The following is a 20,394-nucleotide window of genomic DNA, read 5'->3' on the forward strand; positions in this document are numbered from 1 at the left end:
TGATGCAGAGAATACTTAAGTCTGTGCAGAGAAGGAAAGAAAAAGGAAAGGAAAGAAAAAGAAGAGAAGGAAAGAAAAAGAAAAAAAGGAAAGCAAAAGAAATGAAACAAGAAGAAGAAAAAGGAAAGAAAAAGAAAAAGAAAGAAAAAGAAGAGAAGGAAAGAAAAAGAAAAAAAGGAAAAAAAAGAAAAAAAAGAAGAAGAAAAAGGAAAGGAAAAAAAACTTAACTGTGTGATGCATAGAACAGTTAACTGTGTGCAGAGAAGATTTAAGTGTGTATGCAGAGAAGACTTAATTGTGTACGGAGAATATTTAACTTAACTGTGTAATGTATAGAACACTTAACTGTATGCAGAGAAAATTTAAGGGGAAACTAATCACCGGTCCAGTGTTGGACCGGAGTATAACGAATAGTCCCTGTTGACCGAAAATGTAACTCCCGGTCCAGAGACTCAGGAAACCATAATTTTCGGTCCCTGGGAGGAGAAATGTCCAAGAAAATTTGCCTAATATGCCCCGATCCAGTATTTTGAAGGCGGGAAATGGAGACGTTTGGAGTTTCGATTCGGTCTGGCCAACGGAAGAGGAGATTCTGTTTGAAGGCGGGAGGAACAATGTCGTTTGGAGTTCGGCACCGATTTCCTGTTCGCGTGGCCAACGGAAGGCGGGAGAGGAAGACCGTTGGAATTCCAGAGAAGACTTTGGAGCTCCACAAGCATTCTGCTCTGTTCTTTGAGGTTCGAACGGACTGTAGGGCGGCTTTTTGGTTTGATGTCCTCTGTTCTTTGGAGCTCCACAAGCATAGTTTGTGCTATTCTGTCAGGTTCCAACGGACTGTATGCTTATCGGCCCAGCCAACGGAAGGATTTTTAGAGCAAGACCTTGGGGACCCGAATTGGAGGCCAACGGAAGGCTTTTTGGTTTGAAGGCGGGAGAAGGTGTGGGGAATTAACTTAACTGTTTTCCATCTTGTTTCATTTTGCCATAGCTTGTGCGGAATTAAGTTAACTGTTTTCTTTGTTTATGAATGCCTTGTTCTGCTCCAGTGTGCCATCTTCTTCCATTTTGCCTTAGGGTGTGGGGAATTAAGATCAGGTGTGCCTCTAACTTTGTTTTAACAGAGATATTTTGCTGATGTGCCTCTGATTCTGCACTCTTCGTCTGACTTTGTTATAACAGAGCTGAGGTCCAAGAATTGTCGCCAAATCATTTGTGCTGATCCCTCCTATTTTCATTATGATGGCTTCAAAGAACAGTAGTAGCCCGGTTTTGATGGCCATTTGTTGTTACGGTAGCGAAGCTGTTATTATTTCCATATGTGTAGACACAACTCTTGATCAAATATTCAAGGAAATAGTGGAAAGGTGGAGACATTTATCTTCTACAATGATAGAAATTAAGTTTTATATTCCAAACAAATCTAGAATGGTTGTTACGCTCATGAGCGATAAAGATGTTCATAACATGCATCAAATACATGTGAACTTAAATGCGGCAGTGATTGAGATGGTTGTTACTCATTCTCCAAGCTTGATCGAAGCTGGTGATGTGGTAATCAATACCAGGTATTCCATATTTGAAATTTTATTTTGTTCATTTCAAGCTAAAAGAACATTAATAAGTGTGCTGAAATTATGTTTATCGTTTTGTATGGACAGTGGCTCATCCCATGGTGCTGAAATTAGTTGGAGATCCAAAAATATTTCAAAGAGTAGCTCAAGTAATTTTGTCCAAGTTGTTGAAGAGACGAGAGCTGCAATTGAAGAGGAAGGAAGTCAAAGAAATTCGTTGGATGCTTGGAAAAGTTGTATAGAGGGCGTTGGTCAGGAGTTCAGGAATGTCGAAACTCTTCGTGACAGCATTTGCAACTTTTGTATCGCAAATTGCAGAGATTTTGTGTTCATAAAGAACGATCGTGAGCGACTTACTGTGGAATGTGCATATGAAGAATGTGAATGGCGTATCCATGCTTCTCGACTTGGTAATGGTGAAAAGTTTGCAATTAAAAAAATGAACGGTAACCATACATGTGGAGGAGGGATGCAAGTCCGGTCGCATCCGAAGGCTTCAAAACGTTGGGTTTCGAACATTGTCAAAGATAAACTTCAAGATATGCCATTATATAAGCCGACTGACATTGTAAAAGATATTCGTCGGGAATATGGTGTTCAATTGCCGTATCATCAAGCTTGGCATGGTAAGGAGGTCGCTATGAAGGAGATTTATGGTGATAGATCGCTATCTTATGACCGAATTCGGTGGTATTGCGACGCCATTGTTCAAACCAACCCCGGCAGCATTACAAAGTACGAAACATGTGAAGGTCGATTCAGACGTCTGTTCATTTGTTTTCATGCTTCACTATTGGGTTTCATAAAAGGATGTCGACCTCTAATTTTTATGGATGGGACATTTATAAAACATAAGGATGGGGGTGTATTGCTTGGCGCCACTGCCAAAGATGGCAATGATGATATGTTTCCTATAGCTTATGGTGTGGTAGATACAGAAACTGATGAGAATTGGGAATGGTTTTGCCAGATTTTCAAAGAAGCTATTCATAGTTGCAGTGCGTATCATGGTCAAAAGTTCACATTTATGACAGATAGACATCAGGGAATTATTAAATCGGTGCCGAAGTACTTTCCTGGTTGCTACCACTCATATTGTATTCGTCATGTGAAAGAAAACTTCAAGAATCAGGTTTGCATCATAATATTGAAAATAATTTTAAGTAGAAAGTATCTAAGTAATATACCATCCGGAATGTCTGATATTTAATTGTGATCGCAGGTGCTTGTCCATTATCGTGCAGCTAACAGAAAGAGGCTGCTTGATTTAGTAAATGCTGTTGCGTATACTCCAAGGCTTAATGTTTTTCAGAAGCTAATTGGGAAGCTTACATCAGAAGTCCCTGGTGCTTCCACCTTTCTCCTACATGCCAACCCCGAGCATTGGGCAAACGCAATTTTTCCAGGTCCACGCTGGGGCACTATGACATCTAACGTGGCTGAGTGTTTTAATAGTTGGATCTTGGAGGCTCGTCATCTGCCTATCCCTCATATGGTTGACCATATCAGGCTTCAAATTATGCAGATGATGCATGAACGGCGTAATCAAGGATATAGCATTCAAACCCACCTATGTCCAGATGCTGAGAAAGTGTTACATAAAAATGCAGAAGATGGTCGGAGATTATCCGTGTTTACGTCCAACATAATGTTATATGACGTAAAGGATACAAACTACTCATGCAAAGTTGACCTCCAGAATTGCAGCTGCTCTTGTGGCGAGTGGCGAATCTTCGGCATGCCATGTAAGCATGCTTGTGCTTGCATCGAGAAGGCCGGCAGATCCTTGTACCAATTCACTGACATTTGGTTCCAAGCTGAATTGTATAGAACAACATATGCCGAAGCAATTAATCCAATTCCTGATATTGAGGAGCCGCACAGTGCATCTGAAGAGATTCACATTCTACCCCCTATGAAAAAGACACGTCCTGGCAGGCCTAAAAAGAAGAGAAGACCTTCTCAAGTTGAGTTAGTACGTGATATGAGATGTGGACGATGCGGGAAGCTTCGGCACAACAGAAGGACATGTAATGAGGTCATACTGTAAACAATATGGTGCTCTACTATACATTGAAGGTATCGAACACCTTTGGCACACCCTTGGCACACCTTTTGCACACCCTTGGCACACCTTTGGCACACCTTTGGCACACCATTGCATACAGTTTCAATCCCATGGCACGCCATGGCACACCCTGTATTCTTATTTTAAATGCCATTATACTCCATGTTTTTTAATAGAAATCTGTAGAAGAAAAAAAACATCGCTTTAACCTCTGTGCACACAGTTACCTGTTACCTGCTTCTCTGCACACAGTTACCTGTTACCTGCACTCAGATATGGTTTCTGTGCACACTTAAAACTTAAGCAATCTGATTTTTTTCCCTTTACTTATCTGCAGATTCTAGATGGTTTAAAAGTGGTGCAATTGCAATGGCCAAATGATTATCGATGGTGCAGTCGAGAATGTATGCCTAACCTTTCATGTTTATGTTTCTTTTTCTTTGCCTATGCTGCAAGTTCACATTACTTATATTTAGTAATTTTTTCCATTGTCGTCGCAGATGGGGAAGGATGTGGTGACGTTGTAGTAAAGGAAGACCTTTTGAAGTAAAGGAAGTTGATTGTTGCTGTTGTCAACTAATACAAATTTTGGATTATTTCAGAATTTATCAATGTGGAATACTATTATTTCAGAATGTCAACTAATACAATTTATTTCAGAATTTTGGACTCGGGCTGCCTGAGGTCGACCCGACTGATATTTGGAGTCGACCCCATAACTCTCTCAGAGTATCCAAATAGCGCCTGTGTACGCAGCCAAGCTACGAGTCGACCTCTCATCAAGAGGGAGTCGACTCCATTTCGTAGGAATCGACTCGGGCTGCCTGAGGTCGACCCGACTGATATTTGGAGTCGACCCCATAACTCTCTCAGAGTATCCAAATAGCGCCTGTGTACGCAGCCAAGCTACGAGTCGACCTCTCATCAAGAGGGAGTCGACTCCATTTCGTAGGAATCGACCCGTAACTCCAATAAGGAAATAAAACCTGAGGTCAATCGACTCCCTCTTCCCTTCTATTTCCGTGGTGTCGACCTAAGTTCCCTTCCCGTGCTCCTTGCGTCTCTTCGTTCGTCGAATTCCTTACTTCCCTCCTCTCTATCTATCATCCATCCGTCGCCATGCCGAGGAAGCAGGTCGTGCGGCCTTCAAAGAAGAGAAGTAATGTTCCGGAAGCAACCGAGCGAAGGTCCAAGGCAAGAAACGACGTTCCTCCTCCTCGTCCGCATGCTCCATCTCCTCCTAGGCAAGTACCCTTGGTAACTCGTCGTGTTTCTCTCGGTAGGAAAATAGATTTCGACTTCTTAGAAGGCCAGGGTTTTACCATAGGTCTGAAGCTGAAAGCCATGGCTTGGGAAACCCTATGTTCCCTTAACATTCCGACGTACCCGAACCTTGTTCGCCAATTCTATGGCAATCTCAAAACCGGAATTGCTAGCATTGAAAGTGTGGTAAACAAAACCCCAATTCTGCTAAACCCGGAAACCCTAGGGAGTCTTGTGAACATCCCAACCTCTGGTTCAACCGAAGATTTTTTAGAAAATAGAGTGTTGGGCATTCAATATCTTCTTGGCACAGAAAATGTTAGTCCACTTGAGCAAATTTCGGCCAACCGACTTACTGTGGAAAATCGACTATTACATCATATTGTTAGCCGAATCCTCTTTCCGAAAACAGGTAGGTTTGATTTTGTGTCCGAAAGAGATATTCTTGTTATGTTCCACATTCTGAATGGTAGCCCCCTTAGTTTACCTCACCTGATGATTAGACACATGGTAGAGTCTGCCTCTAGAGCTAAGGCATCCTTACCATATGGAATGCTCTTAACCTTAGTCTTCGAGGAGTTCGGTGTAAATACTGAAGGGGAACCATCTACAACTCTTGGTCCTTGGGATACTTACAATGACCGGTCGCTACATCGAATGGGTTTTCGTAAGAAAGATGGTCAGTGGATAAGAAAAGATAAAGGGAAGAGCAGTGCGTGCCATAGAGAAGAGCAGCAACCTGTCGAAAATGAAGAATCATTTCATCCTCCCACTGAAGAACCAATTGGCCAAACTCAGCAGCCCACTGAAGTTAGACTTAGTGCTGAGCAGTTCAGAGCACTAAGGGAAGATATCGTGCAAGAGCTAAGAAATTCTAGAGATGTTGCTTGTACAGACTTGGTACCTTCCAACGCAACGTGTGTGAATTGGTCGCTGATATGAGGGCGGAAATGGTCAGTCTTCGATGTCTTGTTCAAGGACAGTACCAGAGATTTGTGGACATAGAAGAGGAGACAAAAAAACTTCAACAATCTGTCAGAAAGGACATGGAGAATCTGAATGAAAATGCACAGGATGTATGCGACAAACTACTACAATCACTTCATAAGATCAATCAGACTTTAGCTGACCTGAACAAGTCCTATCTCCAGTCCAACTCTGAAGTTGCAGCCATTCTGCAGAAAGTTTCAGAGGTTCTGGGTCTTGTATTGGGGAGACTGCCAAGAGCTTCTTCGAGTTTCACTGCCCCATGATTTCTTCTTTTCCTAGAAACTAAGGTTATTTTGTCTGCAAGAGTTTAATAGGTCTCGAGGAGACTCATTGTAATATATTTATGTAATGTCTACAAGTGCAATGAAATGTTCTATTTTTGACCAACATGGCTTGTATAATGATATTTTGATTCTATGGTAATTGTGTATTCGTAACATCCAGAAGATTGCTAAATAAGGGGAAAGAAAGAATAATTAACTAGATTAAGGGAGTCGACCCCAGTGAATGGCGAGTCGACCCCTTAAGTGGCACAGAGGCAAGACAGAGAGCACCCAAAAACAGCCAGAGCCTAAGTGTCGACCTCAGGCAGACTGGAGTCGACCTCTGGACATAAGGGAGTCAACTCCAGTGAATGGCGAGTCGACCCCTTAAGTGGTACAGAGGCAAGACAGAGAGTACCCAAAAACAGCCAGAGCCTAAGTGTCGACCTCAGGCAGACTGGAGTCGACCTCTGGACATAAGGGAGTCGACTCCAGTGAATGGCGAGTCGACCCCTTAAGTGGTACAGAGGCAAGACAGAGAGCACCCAAAAACAGCCAGAGCCTAAGTGTCGACCTCAGGCAGACTGGAGTCGACCTCTGGACATAAGGGAGTCGACTCCAGCAAATGGCGAGTCGACCCCTTAAGTGGCACAGAGCCAAGACAGAGAGCACCCAAAAATAGCCAGAGCCTAAGTGTCGACCTCTGGACATAAGGGAGTCGACTCCAGTGAATGGCGAGTCGACTCCAGTGAATGGCGAGTCGACCCCTTAAGTGGCACAGAGGCAAGACAGAGAGCACCCAAAAACAGCCAGAGCCTAAGTGTCGACCTCAGGCAGACTGGAGTCGACCTCTGGACATAAGGGAGTCGACTCCAGTAAATGGCGAGTCGACCCCTTAAGTGGCACAGAGCCAAGACAGAGAGCACCCAAAAATAGCCAGAGCCTAAGTGTCGACCTCTGGACATAAGGGAGTCGACTCCAGTGAATGGCGAGTCGACCCCTTAAGTGGCACAGAGCCAAGACAGAGAGCAACCAAAAATAGCCAGAGCCTAAGTGTCGACCTCAGAAAGACTGGAGTCGACCTCTGGACATAAGGGAGTCGACTCCAGTGAATGGCGAGTCAACCCCTTAAGTGGCACATATCTGTGTGCAGTAATCGATAAACTGTGTGCAAAAAGCAGAAAACTGTGTGCAAAAAAAAAGCAGAAAACTGTGTGCAAAAAAAAGCAGAAAACTGTGTTTCGGGATAAATTAAGTGTGTGCCAAGGTTAATTAAGTATGTTTCCAGGTTAATTGAGTTTGTGCCATGCTCTAGGTTTACAACAATAAGTGTGTGCAAATGACACATATCTGTGTGCAGTAAACAATAAATTGTGTGCACAGAGCAGAATGCTGAACTTAACTGTGTGCACATGGCACATATCTGTGTGCAGTAATCGATAAACTGTGTGCAAAAAAGCATAAAACTGTGTTCGGGAAATTGTGTGTACAGAGCAGAATGCTTAACTTAACTGTGTGCACATGGCACATATCTGTGTGCAGTAGTCGATTAACTGTGTGCAAAAAGCAGGAAACTGTGTGCAAAAAGCATAAAACTGTGTTCGAGAAATTGTGTGCATGGAGCAGAATGCTTAACTTAACTGTGTGCACATGGCACATATCTGTGTGCAGTAATCGATTAACTGTGTGCAAAAAAGCACAAAACTGTGTTCGGGGGTAAATTTAGTGTGTGCCAACGTTAATTAAGTATGTTTCCAGGTTAACTGAGTTTGTGCCATGCTCTAGGCTTACAACAATAAGTGTGTGCAAATGACACATATCTGTGTGCAGTAAACAATAAATTGTGTGCACAGAGCAGAATGCTGAACTTAACTGTGTGCACATGGCACATATCTGTGTGCAGTAATCGATAAACTGTGTGCAAAAAGCAGAAAACTGTGTGCAAAAAGCATAAAACTGTGTTCGAGAAATTGTGTGCATGGAGCAGAATGCTTAACTTAACTGTGTGCACATGGCACATATCTGTGTGCAGTAATCGATTAACTGTGTGCAAAAAGCAGAAAACTGTGTGCAAAAAGCACAAAACTGTGATCGGGGGTAAATTTAGTGTGTGCCAACGTTAATTAAGTATGTTTCCTGGTTAATTGAGTTTGTGCCATGCTTTAGGCTTACAACAATAAGTGTGTGCAAATGACACATATCTGTGTGCAGTAAACAATAAATTGTGTGCACAGAGCAGAATGCTTAACTTAACTGTGTGCACATGGCACATATCTGTGTGCAGTAATCGATTAACTGTGTGCAAAAAGCAGAAAACTGTGTGCAAAAAGCACAAAACTGTGTTCGGGGGTAAATTTAGTGTGTGCCAACGTTAATTAAGTATGTTTCCAGGTTAATTGAGTTTGTGCCATGCTCTAGGCTTACAACAATAAGTGTGTGCAAATGACACATATCTGTGTGCAGTAAACAATAAATTGTGTGCACAGAGCAGAATGCTTAACTTAACTGTGTGCACATGGCACATATCTGTGTGCAGTAATCGATTAACTGTGTGCAAAAAGCAGAAAACTGTGTGCAAAAAGCACAAAACTGTGTTCGGGGGTAAATTTAGTGTGTGCCAACGTTAATTAAGTATGTTTCCAGGTTAATTGAGTTTGTGCCATGCTCTAGGCTTACAACAATAAGTGTGTGCAAATGACACATATCTGTGTGCAGTAAACAATAAATTGTGTGCACAGAGCAGAATGCTTAACTTAACTGTGTGCACATGGCACATATCTGTGTGCAGTAATCGATTAACTGTGTGCAAAAAGCAGAAAACTGTGTGCAAAAAGCACAAAACTGTGTTCGGGGGTAAATTTAGTGTGTGCCAACGTTAATTAAGTATGTTTCCAGGTTAATTGAGTTTGTGCCATGCTCTAGGCTTACAACAATAAGTGTGTGCAAATGACACATATCTGTGTGCAGTAAACAATAAATTGTGTGCACAGAGCAGAATGCTTAACTTAACTGTGTGCACATGGCACATATCTGTGTGCAGTAATCGATTAACTGTGTGCAAAAAGCAGAAAACTGTGTGCAAAAAGCACAAAACTGTGTTCGGGGGTAAATTTAGTGTGTGCCAACGTTAATTAAGTATGTTTCCAGGTTAATTGAGTTTGTGCCATGCTCTAGGCTTACAACAATAAGTGTGTGCAAATGACACATATCTGTGTGCAGTAAACAATAAATTGTGTGCATAGAGCAGAATGCTTAACTTAACTGTGTGCACATGGCACATATCTGTGTGCAGTAATCGATTAACTGTGTGCAAAAAGCAGAAAACTGTGTGCAAAAAGCACAAAACTGTGTTCGGGGGTAAATTTAGTGTGTGCCAACGTTAATTAAGTATGTTTCCAGGTTAATTGAGTTTGTGCCATGCTCTAGGCTTAACTGTGTGCACATGGCACATATCTGTGTGCAGTAGTCGATTAACTGTGTGCAAAAAAGCAGAAAACTGTGTGCAATAGGCTTACAATAATAAGTGTGTACGACGTTCTTGTAACTGATTGCATTATTTCTTTATTTCTACGTATTAGGAAATGCTTAACTTAACTGTGTCCACATGGCACATATCTGTGCAGTAATCGTTAAACTGTGTGTAAAAAGCAGAAAACTGTGTTTCGGGATAAATTAAGTGTGTACGATGGTTAATTAAGTGTGTTTTCAGTTTAAGCAACTATGCGCCATACTCTACATAAATCGGAATCCTTAACTTAACTTTGTTAAGTATGTTTCAAGCTTAATGAACCAAGCAACACTGCTGTGCCAGGGGATCTGAAACTGTGTTGCATGGTGTGCCATGGCACACCATGTTTATAGATCAAATATTGTAGTTAGCCCTAAAGAAAAAAGGCATCATAAGGTCTCTCCACATAAATCAGGCACCCAAAAAGGCATAGCATCACCTATAATAGCGGCACGGCATGGCACAGTTAACATATGTAACTAGACATTTTATAAATCATTACAACCAATTTAGAGCACGACAAGATAGACAATAATGCCAATCATCTGAATAATACAAATGTATTCATCATAACTGTCTCATTGTTACATTACACAAAAAAAGAAAAATGTATTCATCATAACTGTCTCATTGTTACATTACACAAAAAAAGAAAAATGTATTCATCATAACTGTCTCATTGTTACATTACACAAAAAAAGAAAATGTAGGAGTAGGTTGCCTGCTCTAATCTCTCTTTCTACATATCTTCTCATACCAAATCCAGAAACTATCATTTGTACTGCAATGGTCATTCAACAAAATATTGCCCGCAACCCAGCTTCTATATAAAGAGGGATCCTTGAACTGTTCCAGCAATGGTCTCGAAGTGCCCCGTATCAGTTCCTCCGCATACATGAGCAAGTATACCCCACAGTCGAGAGTATCCGGCATTTGCTGTGGACACTCTCGAATTTCATGAATGATAGTTTCCGGGATATGGTATCCTACGCGGTCGCTTAGCCAAAATCGCAGAAATGATGCCTGCATGGATGTGAAGAATATATTATTTTAATGTACCTGTGAGTCTTAAAAAAAAATGTAACAAATCTTTAAAGTGACACTCACAAATTTAATATTATACTTTGCATCATTGAAGCTCCACATAGAATTGTAGCATTGAAAACACTGCTGCTTCAAGTCCAAAACAAGTAAATACCAATGCCATTCCATATTCATTGGAATGAATAGATATCTATAGTTTTGGAGATCGCAGAGTTGTATGTCCCCTAACCATTTTATAATACTAGGCTGCAAGGACTGTAAAATACTTTTTGTAACATCAGCAGTTACCTCACCAATGCCCAATAGATGTCGATTCACGGCAGCCTACAAAATTCATTATGTCAGAATACACATAATTTGTAGGAGAGTCTTAAAAAATTTTGGGTGATTCAAAACCTGTATTTCACAACGCAAGAATATAGATGGGTTATCAACAGACTCAGTCTTCTCTCGATGCCAAAGCTCCATGACACGAAAGTAAACGTTGACGACCTGCATTTATTAAAAGAACTCCATCAAATAGAACTGTTGAGAAGAGAAATACATGTGAGGTATGTCTTCAATTAACCTACATCACTGCGTAGTGGCCCATCATGTAGGAGCTGCTCTATAGCATCACCGTTGCATGATGGTTTCAAAGTATCTGCATCCTCCCAAATGGTGTGCCTACAAAATTCATTCCAATATTTAAGCTACTTACATAGTGATAAATGTGAAATTGCAAACTTAATTTAGGTAACTTACTCCGTGTGATTTTCTTGAAGGAAGAAATCAATAGCTTCTTCATGGTACATAGGGAGCACACCTTCCCCCTTCCCGTAATACATATGTTTCCTTGCCATTTTCAGTTTACTCTTTGGCGTCTCCACTCTTTCAACATCAATGAATTTAATGGTTTCTTCTAAAAGCTAAGTGAAATGAAACGAGAATACAACAATTTTACTTACCAAAGAACATGATATGGTAGAACAAAATTGCATATGTACGCAGAATATTTAAGGAACAGAACAAATTTGTATACCTCTATAGGGGGTGATGTTTCTTTGTCGAGTGGAATTGACTTGCGGAGCTCCATAAGTGCAGTAGTGATAGGCTCCAATAATTTACTCGGCCGAGTGGGCAAATCCTCCTTTTTAATTGCTAGTGCCCTACTACCTTCACCTTGAGAGGCTATTTTTTGTTTCTTTTTTGCCCTTCTATAAGTATTTGGAAAGTGTGCTATGGCCTTTGCTTTCTCTGTTGCCTTTCGCTCACGTGCTCCAAACTTCACGCGCCGGCATAAGGAGGAAACATATTTCGAGGAGATAGGTCCAACTTCTTTCTCACCCTCAACATCAGTGGCCCAAATAACCTGATAACAATATGCATTTCATCTAATAAACAAGATAGTATAATGATAAAATTTTTTTTTATCAAAATCAAATAAATACATACCTCCACCTCATCTGCACTATCCTGAATTTCATCTTTCTCCACTACACTTTTGTCCTTAGCTTCAACTGCAGTATGCTCTTCACTCACCTAATAATGAGTTGTATTTAACAAATAACAACAACCATGATCCCCACGACAACATACTTAATAATTCATCAAACATTGCTTACCTCGGTAAAATCTGTATCATGCTTAACATTTTCGTCATCCACTAAGAGACCATTATCTCGGAGGACCTTCTCAATTCTGGACACCCTCTTATCAACCAAAAACAAATACCTCTCAGCCACTTTTAAGCGGGTATGTAAGCTTTCCAATGTAGGTCCTTCACTCTGGCTGGATGATGGAAACTAAAACAACACAATTATCCAATTTAGAGTATGTCTTTAACTAAGTGCCACCAAATGAAATTAAATGTGTACCAAGTGGTTATAAGTTTGTGCCGCAAAATAAAAGGTGCGTGCCATATGGAAATAAATCTGTGCCAAGTACTTGTAAATGTGTACTACCTGACTTTTCTCTTTCGGAGCTTCTAATATTGGCCTTCCTCGCGAGAGAAGATGCAACTCCTCCTCTCTAGGCTCTAGCTTCTCGATCACCTGTCGCAAGCAAAAACTTAAGTCTTGCATCATGTAAAAATAAATATGATGTTACAAATTAATATTCAAACCTGAAATTTTTTTAAGTTCTTCATAACTTTGGCAATCACGTCCACCTTGCGAGGAAATTTGGCATTGCTCCAACGCAATAGACGTGGATACATAAACGGTGGCCGGTGCCTGCCTAAAATGATATTCGAATGCTCAACAGCCCATACCTGCCAAAAAACAATGTGAACATCAAATTTCAACACAATACATATCTTAACAATGAAATTTAAAAAAATATAAAGATGCTTACCACCAAAGCCACCGTGCATCCATCCATATATCCACCACATCCATTCCCGCTGATGTTCCTTCTCCGGACACTCTCGGATATAGTAGGTAGCTGCTGCCGAATAAAAGCAAAAACGGCAAGACCCCAACTATATGAACCTAACCGCCCTAAATCATCAATATATGAACATAATGCCTTTGGAATATTGTAGTGTACAGTTGGAAACAGAATAGTGACAAAGAGGTATAAAACCCATAATTTGGTAAAATCCTCTACATCTTGTCGTCCTCTCTTTCCAACTAGTATTTGTAATCTATTTTCTATTGCATCCCTACCGGCCTTTTTGTGGTCACCATCAAAAAAACGGGTGATAAGGTCAGAAGTAACCCTCCCCTCTCTATACAATTCTACTTCATCACCCGTGGCACTCAAACCTAGGATGAGTGCAAACTCACTCCCTAAAAAAGGCACTAAAACTTTACCAAACCAAAAACCTTCTTCGACATCATCCCAAAAAGAGACCAAAGTGTCTAGGACAGGCCTACTCTGCTTGATATACGGCAAACTTAGCATATGTCCAAAAGGAGTTGCGGTCACCCTATCATTCTGCTCCCGAGACATAGACTGCACAAGGGTGGCAATAAATTGGACATAGCGGCTGAAGTAGCACCTTCCATTGACCATATTATTCGGGCCAACAATTGGAGCCATATCAAATGTCTGCATCAAAAATATTAATGAAACACGTTATCCATAAAACAAATCTTTCAAGAATGCATTGTCAAACAAATAATAAAGATCAAATTAAGAATCACTGCAGGGTAAAATTAAAGATAACAGCAACCTTACATCATGTATTCGCAGGAAACTATACCAATATATCACCTACCAATAATCTTCCCTGGGCGAAATCAATAATCGATTCCATAGCATTCAAAAACGAAATCAAAATATTATTCCGAACAAAAAAAACGGAAAGCAAGAGAGATTACGGTTTACCTTCCACTATAGCCAGCATTATGGTTCTCAAAAAGTAAGAACAAATCTTCCCTAAGCCAAATCATTATTTCATTTCGTAACATTCAAAACCCAAAAGAAATATTTCTTCGGAAAAAATATTTGGGAAGCAATATTGATTAGGGTTTAGCTTCGATAATAGCAAGCATTATGGTATCCACATTGGGCGAACGGAACCTTACCTGCGATTCGGAATGCTTATCGGGGCGGACTCGATCGGCAGGAAGACGACTTCGTCGACTGGAAGAGGACTCCGTCGACACGAACAGGAATCGTTCGAGAGGAAGAAGAAGAAGGGGTTCTTTCCGAAGGCGAAAGAGAAATTCTTTCGGTCGAGAGGGAAACGAAGACGAAGAAGGGTTTCTTCCTGGGTACAGAGGAAGAAGAAAATGAGAGGAAGAGGAAGAGGACTCGACCGAGCGAAAGAGGAGCAAAGGAAGCCGGAAAGCCCAACGGATGAGAAAAGGGTAGTTTCGTCACCATTTAGAAAGCCAAAAACTCTCTGGACCGGGAGTTACATTTTCGGTCAACAGGGACTATTCGTTATACTCCGGTCCAACACTGGATCGGTGATTAATTTCCCCAAAATTTAAATATGTGCAGAGAAGATTTAATTATGTATAGAGAACACCTAACTGTGTGATGCACACAATTAAATGTTGTTCATATACAATTAAGTCTTCTCTGCACACACTTAATTGTGTGATGTAGAGAACACTTAACTGTGTACAAAGAAGATTTTAGTGTGTACAGATAAGATTTAATTGTGTACAGAGAACACCTAACTGTATGATGCACACAGTTAAATATTCTCTGTACACACTTAACTGTGTGATGCAGAGAACACTTAACTGTGTGCAGAGAAGATTTAATTCTGTACAGAGAATACTTAACGGTGTGATGCACACGGTTAAGTGCTATCTGTACGCAGTTAAGTATTCTCTGTATATAATTAAGTCTGTATGCAGGGAAGACTTAATTGTGCACATAGAATACTTAATTATGTTCTTTTTTCTTTCCTTTTTCTTCTTTTTCTTTCCTTTTCTTTCTTTTTCTTTTCTTTTCTTCTTTTTCTTTCCTTTTTCTTCTTTGTCTTTCCTTTTTCTTCTTTTTTCCCTTTTTCTTCTTTTTCTTCTTTTTCTTCTTTTTCTTTCCTTTTTCTTCTTTTTTTCCTTTTTCTTCTTTTTTTTCTTTTCTTCTTTTTTTCCTTTTTCTTCTTTTTTTTCTTTTCTTCTTTTTCTTTTCTTTTTCTTCTTTTTTTTATCCTTTTTTCCACTGTATCTATCAATATCAAGAAAAGAAAAGGAAAAAAAAGAATAAAAAGAAAAGAAAAAGAAGAGAAGGAAATAAAAAGAAGAGAAGAAAAGAAGAAGAAAGAAAAGAAGAAAGAAAATAATGAGTGAGTGACAGTTAGGTTAGTAAGCTTGGTATACAAGTAATATAGCATAGTTAACTTAACTGTGTGCAGAGAAACCATACCTATATGTAGGAAACAGTAATCTGTGTGCACATAACAGAAAACTGTATTTCGAGGTTAATTAAGTATGTACCATCGTTAGTTAAGTGTGTTTCAAGTTTAATCGATTATGCGCCACGCTAAGGTAAGACTTGGCTCACAAGAACAACCTATATTAAGTGTTTACCACATCATTGTAATTGATTCGAAATATTCTATAAAAATCAAATTGTTTAACTTAACTGTGTGCAGAGAAACTATACATGTGTGCAGGAAACGGTAAACTATGTGCATAGAACAGAAAATTGTGTTTTGGGGTTAATTAAGTGTGTGTATTAGTTAATTAAGTGTGTTTCAAGCTTAATCGATTATGCGCTATGTTAGGATAAGTTTTGGCTCACAAGAACAACCTATATTAAGTGTCTACCACGTCGTCGTAACTGATTCGAAATATTCTACCAAAATCAAATAGCTTAACTAAACTGTGTACAAAAACTATATCTATGTGCAGGGAATAGTAAACTGTGTGCACAAAACAGAAAACTGTGCCAGGCTATATTAAGTGTTAAAACATTGATTAATTGTGTGCCAAGCTTACTTAAATGTGTGCTATACTATATTACTTGTGTACCAAGCCTATTAACCTAATTGCCACTTACTCATTATTTTCCTTTTTTTCTTCTTTTCGTTTCTTCTTTTTCTTTCCTTTTTTCTTTTTTTTCTTTTTCTTTCCTAACCTAATTAAATATGTGCCATACTATATTACATGTGTACCAAGCTTACTAACCTAACTGCCACTTACTGTTTTCTTTTTCTTCTTTTTCTTTCTTTTTCTTCCTTTTTCTTTTAAGTCTTCTCTGCACACACTTAAATATTCTCTCAACACAGTAAAGTATTCTATACATCACACAGTTAAGTTAAATATTCTCTATACACAATTAAGTCTTATATGCACACATTTAAATTTTCTCTGCATACAGTTAAGTGTTCTATGCATCACACAGTTAAATGTGTGCAGAGAAGACGTAATTGTATACAGAGAACACTTAACTGTGTGCATCACACAGTTAAGTGTTCTCTGTACACAATTACGTCTTCTCTGCACATACTTAAATCTTCTTTTTCTTTTCTTTTCTTCTGTTTTTTTCTTTTCTTTTCTCTTTTTTTCTTCTTTTCTTTTCTCTTTTTCTTTCCTTTTCTTCTTTTTTCTTTTTTTTCTTTTTCTTTCCTTCTCTTCTTTTTCTTTCCTTTTTCTTCTTCTTTTTTTCTTTTCTTTTTTCCTTTTCTTTCCTTTTCTTCTCTTTCTTTCCTTTTTCTTCTTTTTCTTTCCTTTTATATCCTTTTTCTTCTTTTTCTTTCCTTTTCTTCCCTTTTCTTTTCTTTTCTTTTCTTTTTTCCTTTTCTTCTTTTTCTTTTTCTTCTTTCCTTTTCTTCCTTTTTCTTTTCTTTTCTTCTTTTTCTTTCCCTCTCTTCTTTCTCTTTCCTTTTTTCTCTTCTTTTTCTTTTTTTTTTCTCTTCTTCTTTTCTTCTTCTTTCTTCTCCTCCCGCGAGCCGACAGCGCCAGAAGGAGGCCGGGGGAGAGGGCCCGGCCGCCAAGGGGGCCGCAGGAGAGGGCCCGGCCGTGGCAGATTTATTTATTTATTTATAATTATTTTATTTTATTAGAATATATTATTTATTTATTTATTTATTTATGCATTTATTTTTCTTTTCTTTCTTCTTTTTCTTTTCTTTTCTTCTTTTTCTTTCCTTTTCTTTTTTTTTTTTCTTTTTCTTCGCTTCTTCCTTTCTTCTTCTTTCTTCTTTCTTCTCCTCCCACGAGCCGGCGGCGCCGGAGGGGGGCCGGGCTGTGGCGGCTGTTGGAGAGGGCCGCGGGAGGGGGCGGGGCCGCCATCGGTGGCGGCGGAGAACACCTCTCCTCCCGCGAGGCCGGCGGTTCCAGAAAGAGGCTAGGCCGCAGCAGATGCGGGAGGAGGGTGGGCCTTGGCCGGCGACGACCGCAGGAGGGGGCTTGTGAAGGGGCTGGATCGGGGGTGGGGGCATTCCTGGCTGCGCGATCGTGGGAGGGGGCTCGGGAGGCGGCGAGCCGAGGCCTGCGGCGGCCGCGGGAGGGAGCTCGGGTGGGGGCGGGCCGTGGGAGGAGGCTCGGGAGAGGGCGAGGCCGCGGGAGGGGGCGAGCAGGGGCCGGCGGCGGCCGCGGGAGGGAGCTCGGGCGGGGGCGAGCTGTGGTCGGCGGCGGCCGGGACTTTTTCTTCTTCTTTTTCTTCTAAGAACGGGAGATTAGGAGGGGAAGGGGCACGGGAGGGGGCGGGCCGCGGGACGGGGCTCGGGAGGGAGCGAGATGGGGCCGGTGGCGGCCGCAGGAGGGAGCTCGGGCGGGGTCGGGCGGTGGTCGGTGGCGGCTGCCCCTTTTTCTTCTTCTTCTTCTGGGAATGGGAGATCAAAAGGGGCAGGGTCATTTTAATATTTTAGGGGGCATTTTCGTCTCATAATAAAGTATTGAAATATGGCTGGACTGATTATTAAACAACAAGTCAACAGGGATTAAACGTTAGAGACCGGTCAATAAATGTACCGGTGATTAATTACCCCTTTTTTTTTTATAGCTAAACTTGATGTCATGAGACCTAGGAAGTGAGTTCTATAAAAAAAAAAAAAGTTATCTTTTTTTTTTGCCCCCTCAAGAAACCTATTTTGCATGGTATTATTATGATTATCTACTAGGAAAACCCACAGGCATCCGAACAGCCTCATGATGCTCTTGCAATTTTATATGGCTACTATTAAATATTTTATATAGAGAATAATAATTTCAAAAAGATTTGAGTTTTTCTTGTATGAATACCCTCCAAAATTTATATTTATTTTTATATCCTCATAAAACACTGTTTTTGCACAAATGCCCCTAATATAACGGTTCTTGTAATACCATTAATAAAAACTATATTTGTTTTAATTAAAAGTAAAATAAAAATTTGAAATTATTTTTTTATCCTCCATCACGATCGCCTTATAAATATTTCTTTTGCATAGTCATTTAATTTTGGAACTGTTAATTTTTTAACAGCATTAGATGGCATTGGTACATATGCAAAAATAAGGATTAAAAAAAAAGGATAGAATAGCAAAACAAGTGCGAGAGTATATATGCAAATATTAATTTTGGAAGGATATTCATGCAAAATTAGATATTTAGGAGAGTATTTATGCAACAAAAAATCCAAAAGATTTTAGTATGTATTAGGTGTTGATATATCTTTTGATTTTTTTAAAGAGTTTTTGGAGGACCAGAGACTCTTATCATGCAATCAGGGATTTAGGGTGGCTAATTACTGAACATGGAAATAAAAGACTTCTAATTGTTTAACCTAGAACTAGATCAATCCCCTGCATTTCAGTAAAATTCAAGAAAGTTCAAGAAAGTAAAAGAAAAGAAATAAGAAAAGCATGCAAAAAATTGAACTACTAGGCTAGAGACTTACGCAATCATAAGCAAAATATGTTTTGATGATTTGATTGCATGAACTTGAAATAAAATGCAAAAAATACTATAGTGGAGAAAAAAAATTAAAGAAATGCTTCTTGATTGGATGACGTCAATGCTAGAGTACTCTTATGAGGTCCCTTTAGGGGATCCCTTCTTTTTGCACTACAGAAATAAGTGTGAACAGCGACGGAATATTGCCAACGCCAGAAAGAAGCGTTGTCTTGTGCAAAAGTTTCTTTCTCATGGGCTCACTGCTCATCGCTTTGTTTGAATGAATATTAAAAAGTTTTTGAGGTTCCTGGTTATGGTTTTGAGGTTTGAAGATGGTGCTAAAGAGTAAAGGACTTGAATTAAAGGGCTGTTCAAGTTTAAAAGCTGACCCTATGTTTAAACTTTAAAAGAGTCCTCTTTATGCATTCTAGAAAGGGGTCAAGTTGAAGGATTGGTAGGTAACCAGGATTATTTTTTCTTATGCAATTTTCCTATTAGGCGGCTAGGATTTGCTTAAGTGTCAAGTCATGGTTGGCCTTAAATTATTCACATGGATTGAAGTTTAGGAATGACCAAAATTAGCTCTTAAGTCTTGGGTCAATCTAAAAGCTAATATTAGCTTAAAAGAGTGGTGCGGCTTAAGTTTTAATTTAGGCACTTTTTGTAGTCCCAAAATAAAGTGCAAAATTAGACTAAGTTTTGGAATTTGATCAGCTATCCTATTTTAGGCCTTTGAAAAATGAGATCAGGGTGCTCGAATTGTTCTAAAATTTTGTAGAGTGAGAAATCAAAATTTGGTCGAAATTAGAGCTAGTTTGGCTGTGAGTCAATTAGGATCAAAATGGCTGCTCTGTAAGACTGAATTTGATCTCAATTTTAGAATTTGCTAGTTGATTTGACATCTAAAATTATTGAACTTGACCCAATAGTAATGACCAAAGATTGGAAATGGTATTAAGAAGGATTTGGATAGGTTTTCGACCAGGGCATGACCTAGGATCAATCTGAGGTTAGCCTAGGGTTTCGGATTTGGGTTGGTGTTTTTAAAGTATTTTGACCGAAAATAGTTTGGTGATCCCAATCAAGCATTTAGTAGTTTAATGTCTACATTCTTTAATAAACAAGAAGTGGATGATGTTGCTCCATAAACCATTACAACTCATATGTTGGAGCCCATCCATTTCTGCAGTGATCATCTCATGTTCTCCTTCTGCCTCTCTTTAGCAAACACATGGCTTAGTTGGGTATGTCTGTTGGGAATCCGCCCATGCCGCTGATATTTCAAAAATTAAATCAGATGGCAGCGGAAGAGGCATGTGCGGGATCGACGTTCATCACATGAACGTTGTTTCGAGACCTTTCGTAATTAGGTAAGAATTAAAACTTTTAAAACTAATAGGAAGATCAAATCTTCACCTTGCGC

General features: G+C 39.8%; 1 protein-coding gene across 1 annotated transcript; it reads left to right on the forward strand.

Annotated features, from left to right (window-relative positions):
* The first annotated feature begins 1,070 nt into the window (after window positions 1-1,070).
* Window positions 1,071-3,793, forward strand: LOC120105333 (uncharacterized). Its single transcript, XM_089928553.1, has 3 exons — window positions 1,071-1,565; window positions 1,659-2,703; window positions 2,794-3,793. The coding sequence occupies exons 1-3, from the start codon at window positions 1,237-1,239 to the stop codon at window positions 3,619-3,621; spliced, it is 2,202 nt and encodes a 733-aa protein (XP_089784679.1). The 5' UTR covers window positions 1,071-1,236; the 3' UTR covers window positions 3,622-3,793.
* The last annotated feature ends 16,601 nt before the right edge of the window (window positions 3,794-20,394 follow it).

Source organism: Phoenix dactylifera, chromosome 18 (assembly GCF_051530095.1).
Source record: "Phoenix dactylifera cultivar Ajwa chromosome 18, Ajwa_hap1_PhDact_Kaust_v1.1, whole genome shotgun sequence".
Classification (NCBI taxonomy): Eukaryota; Viridiplantae; Streptophyta; class Magnoliopsida; order Arecales; family Arecaceae; genus Phoenix; species Phoenix dactylifera.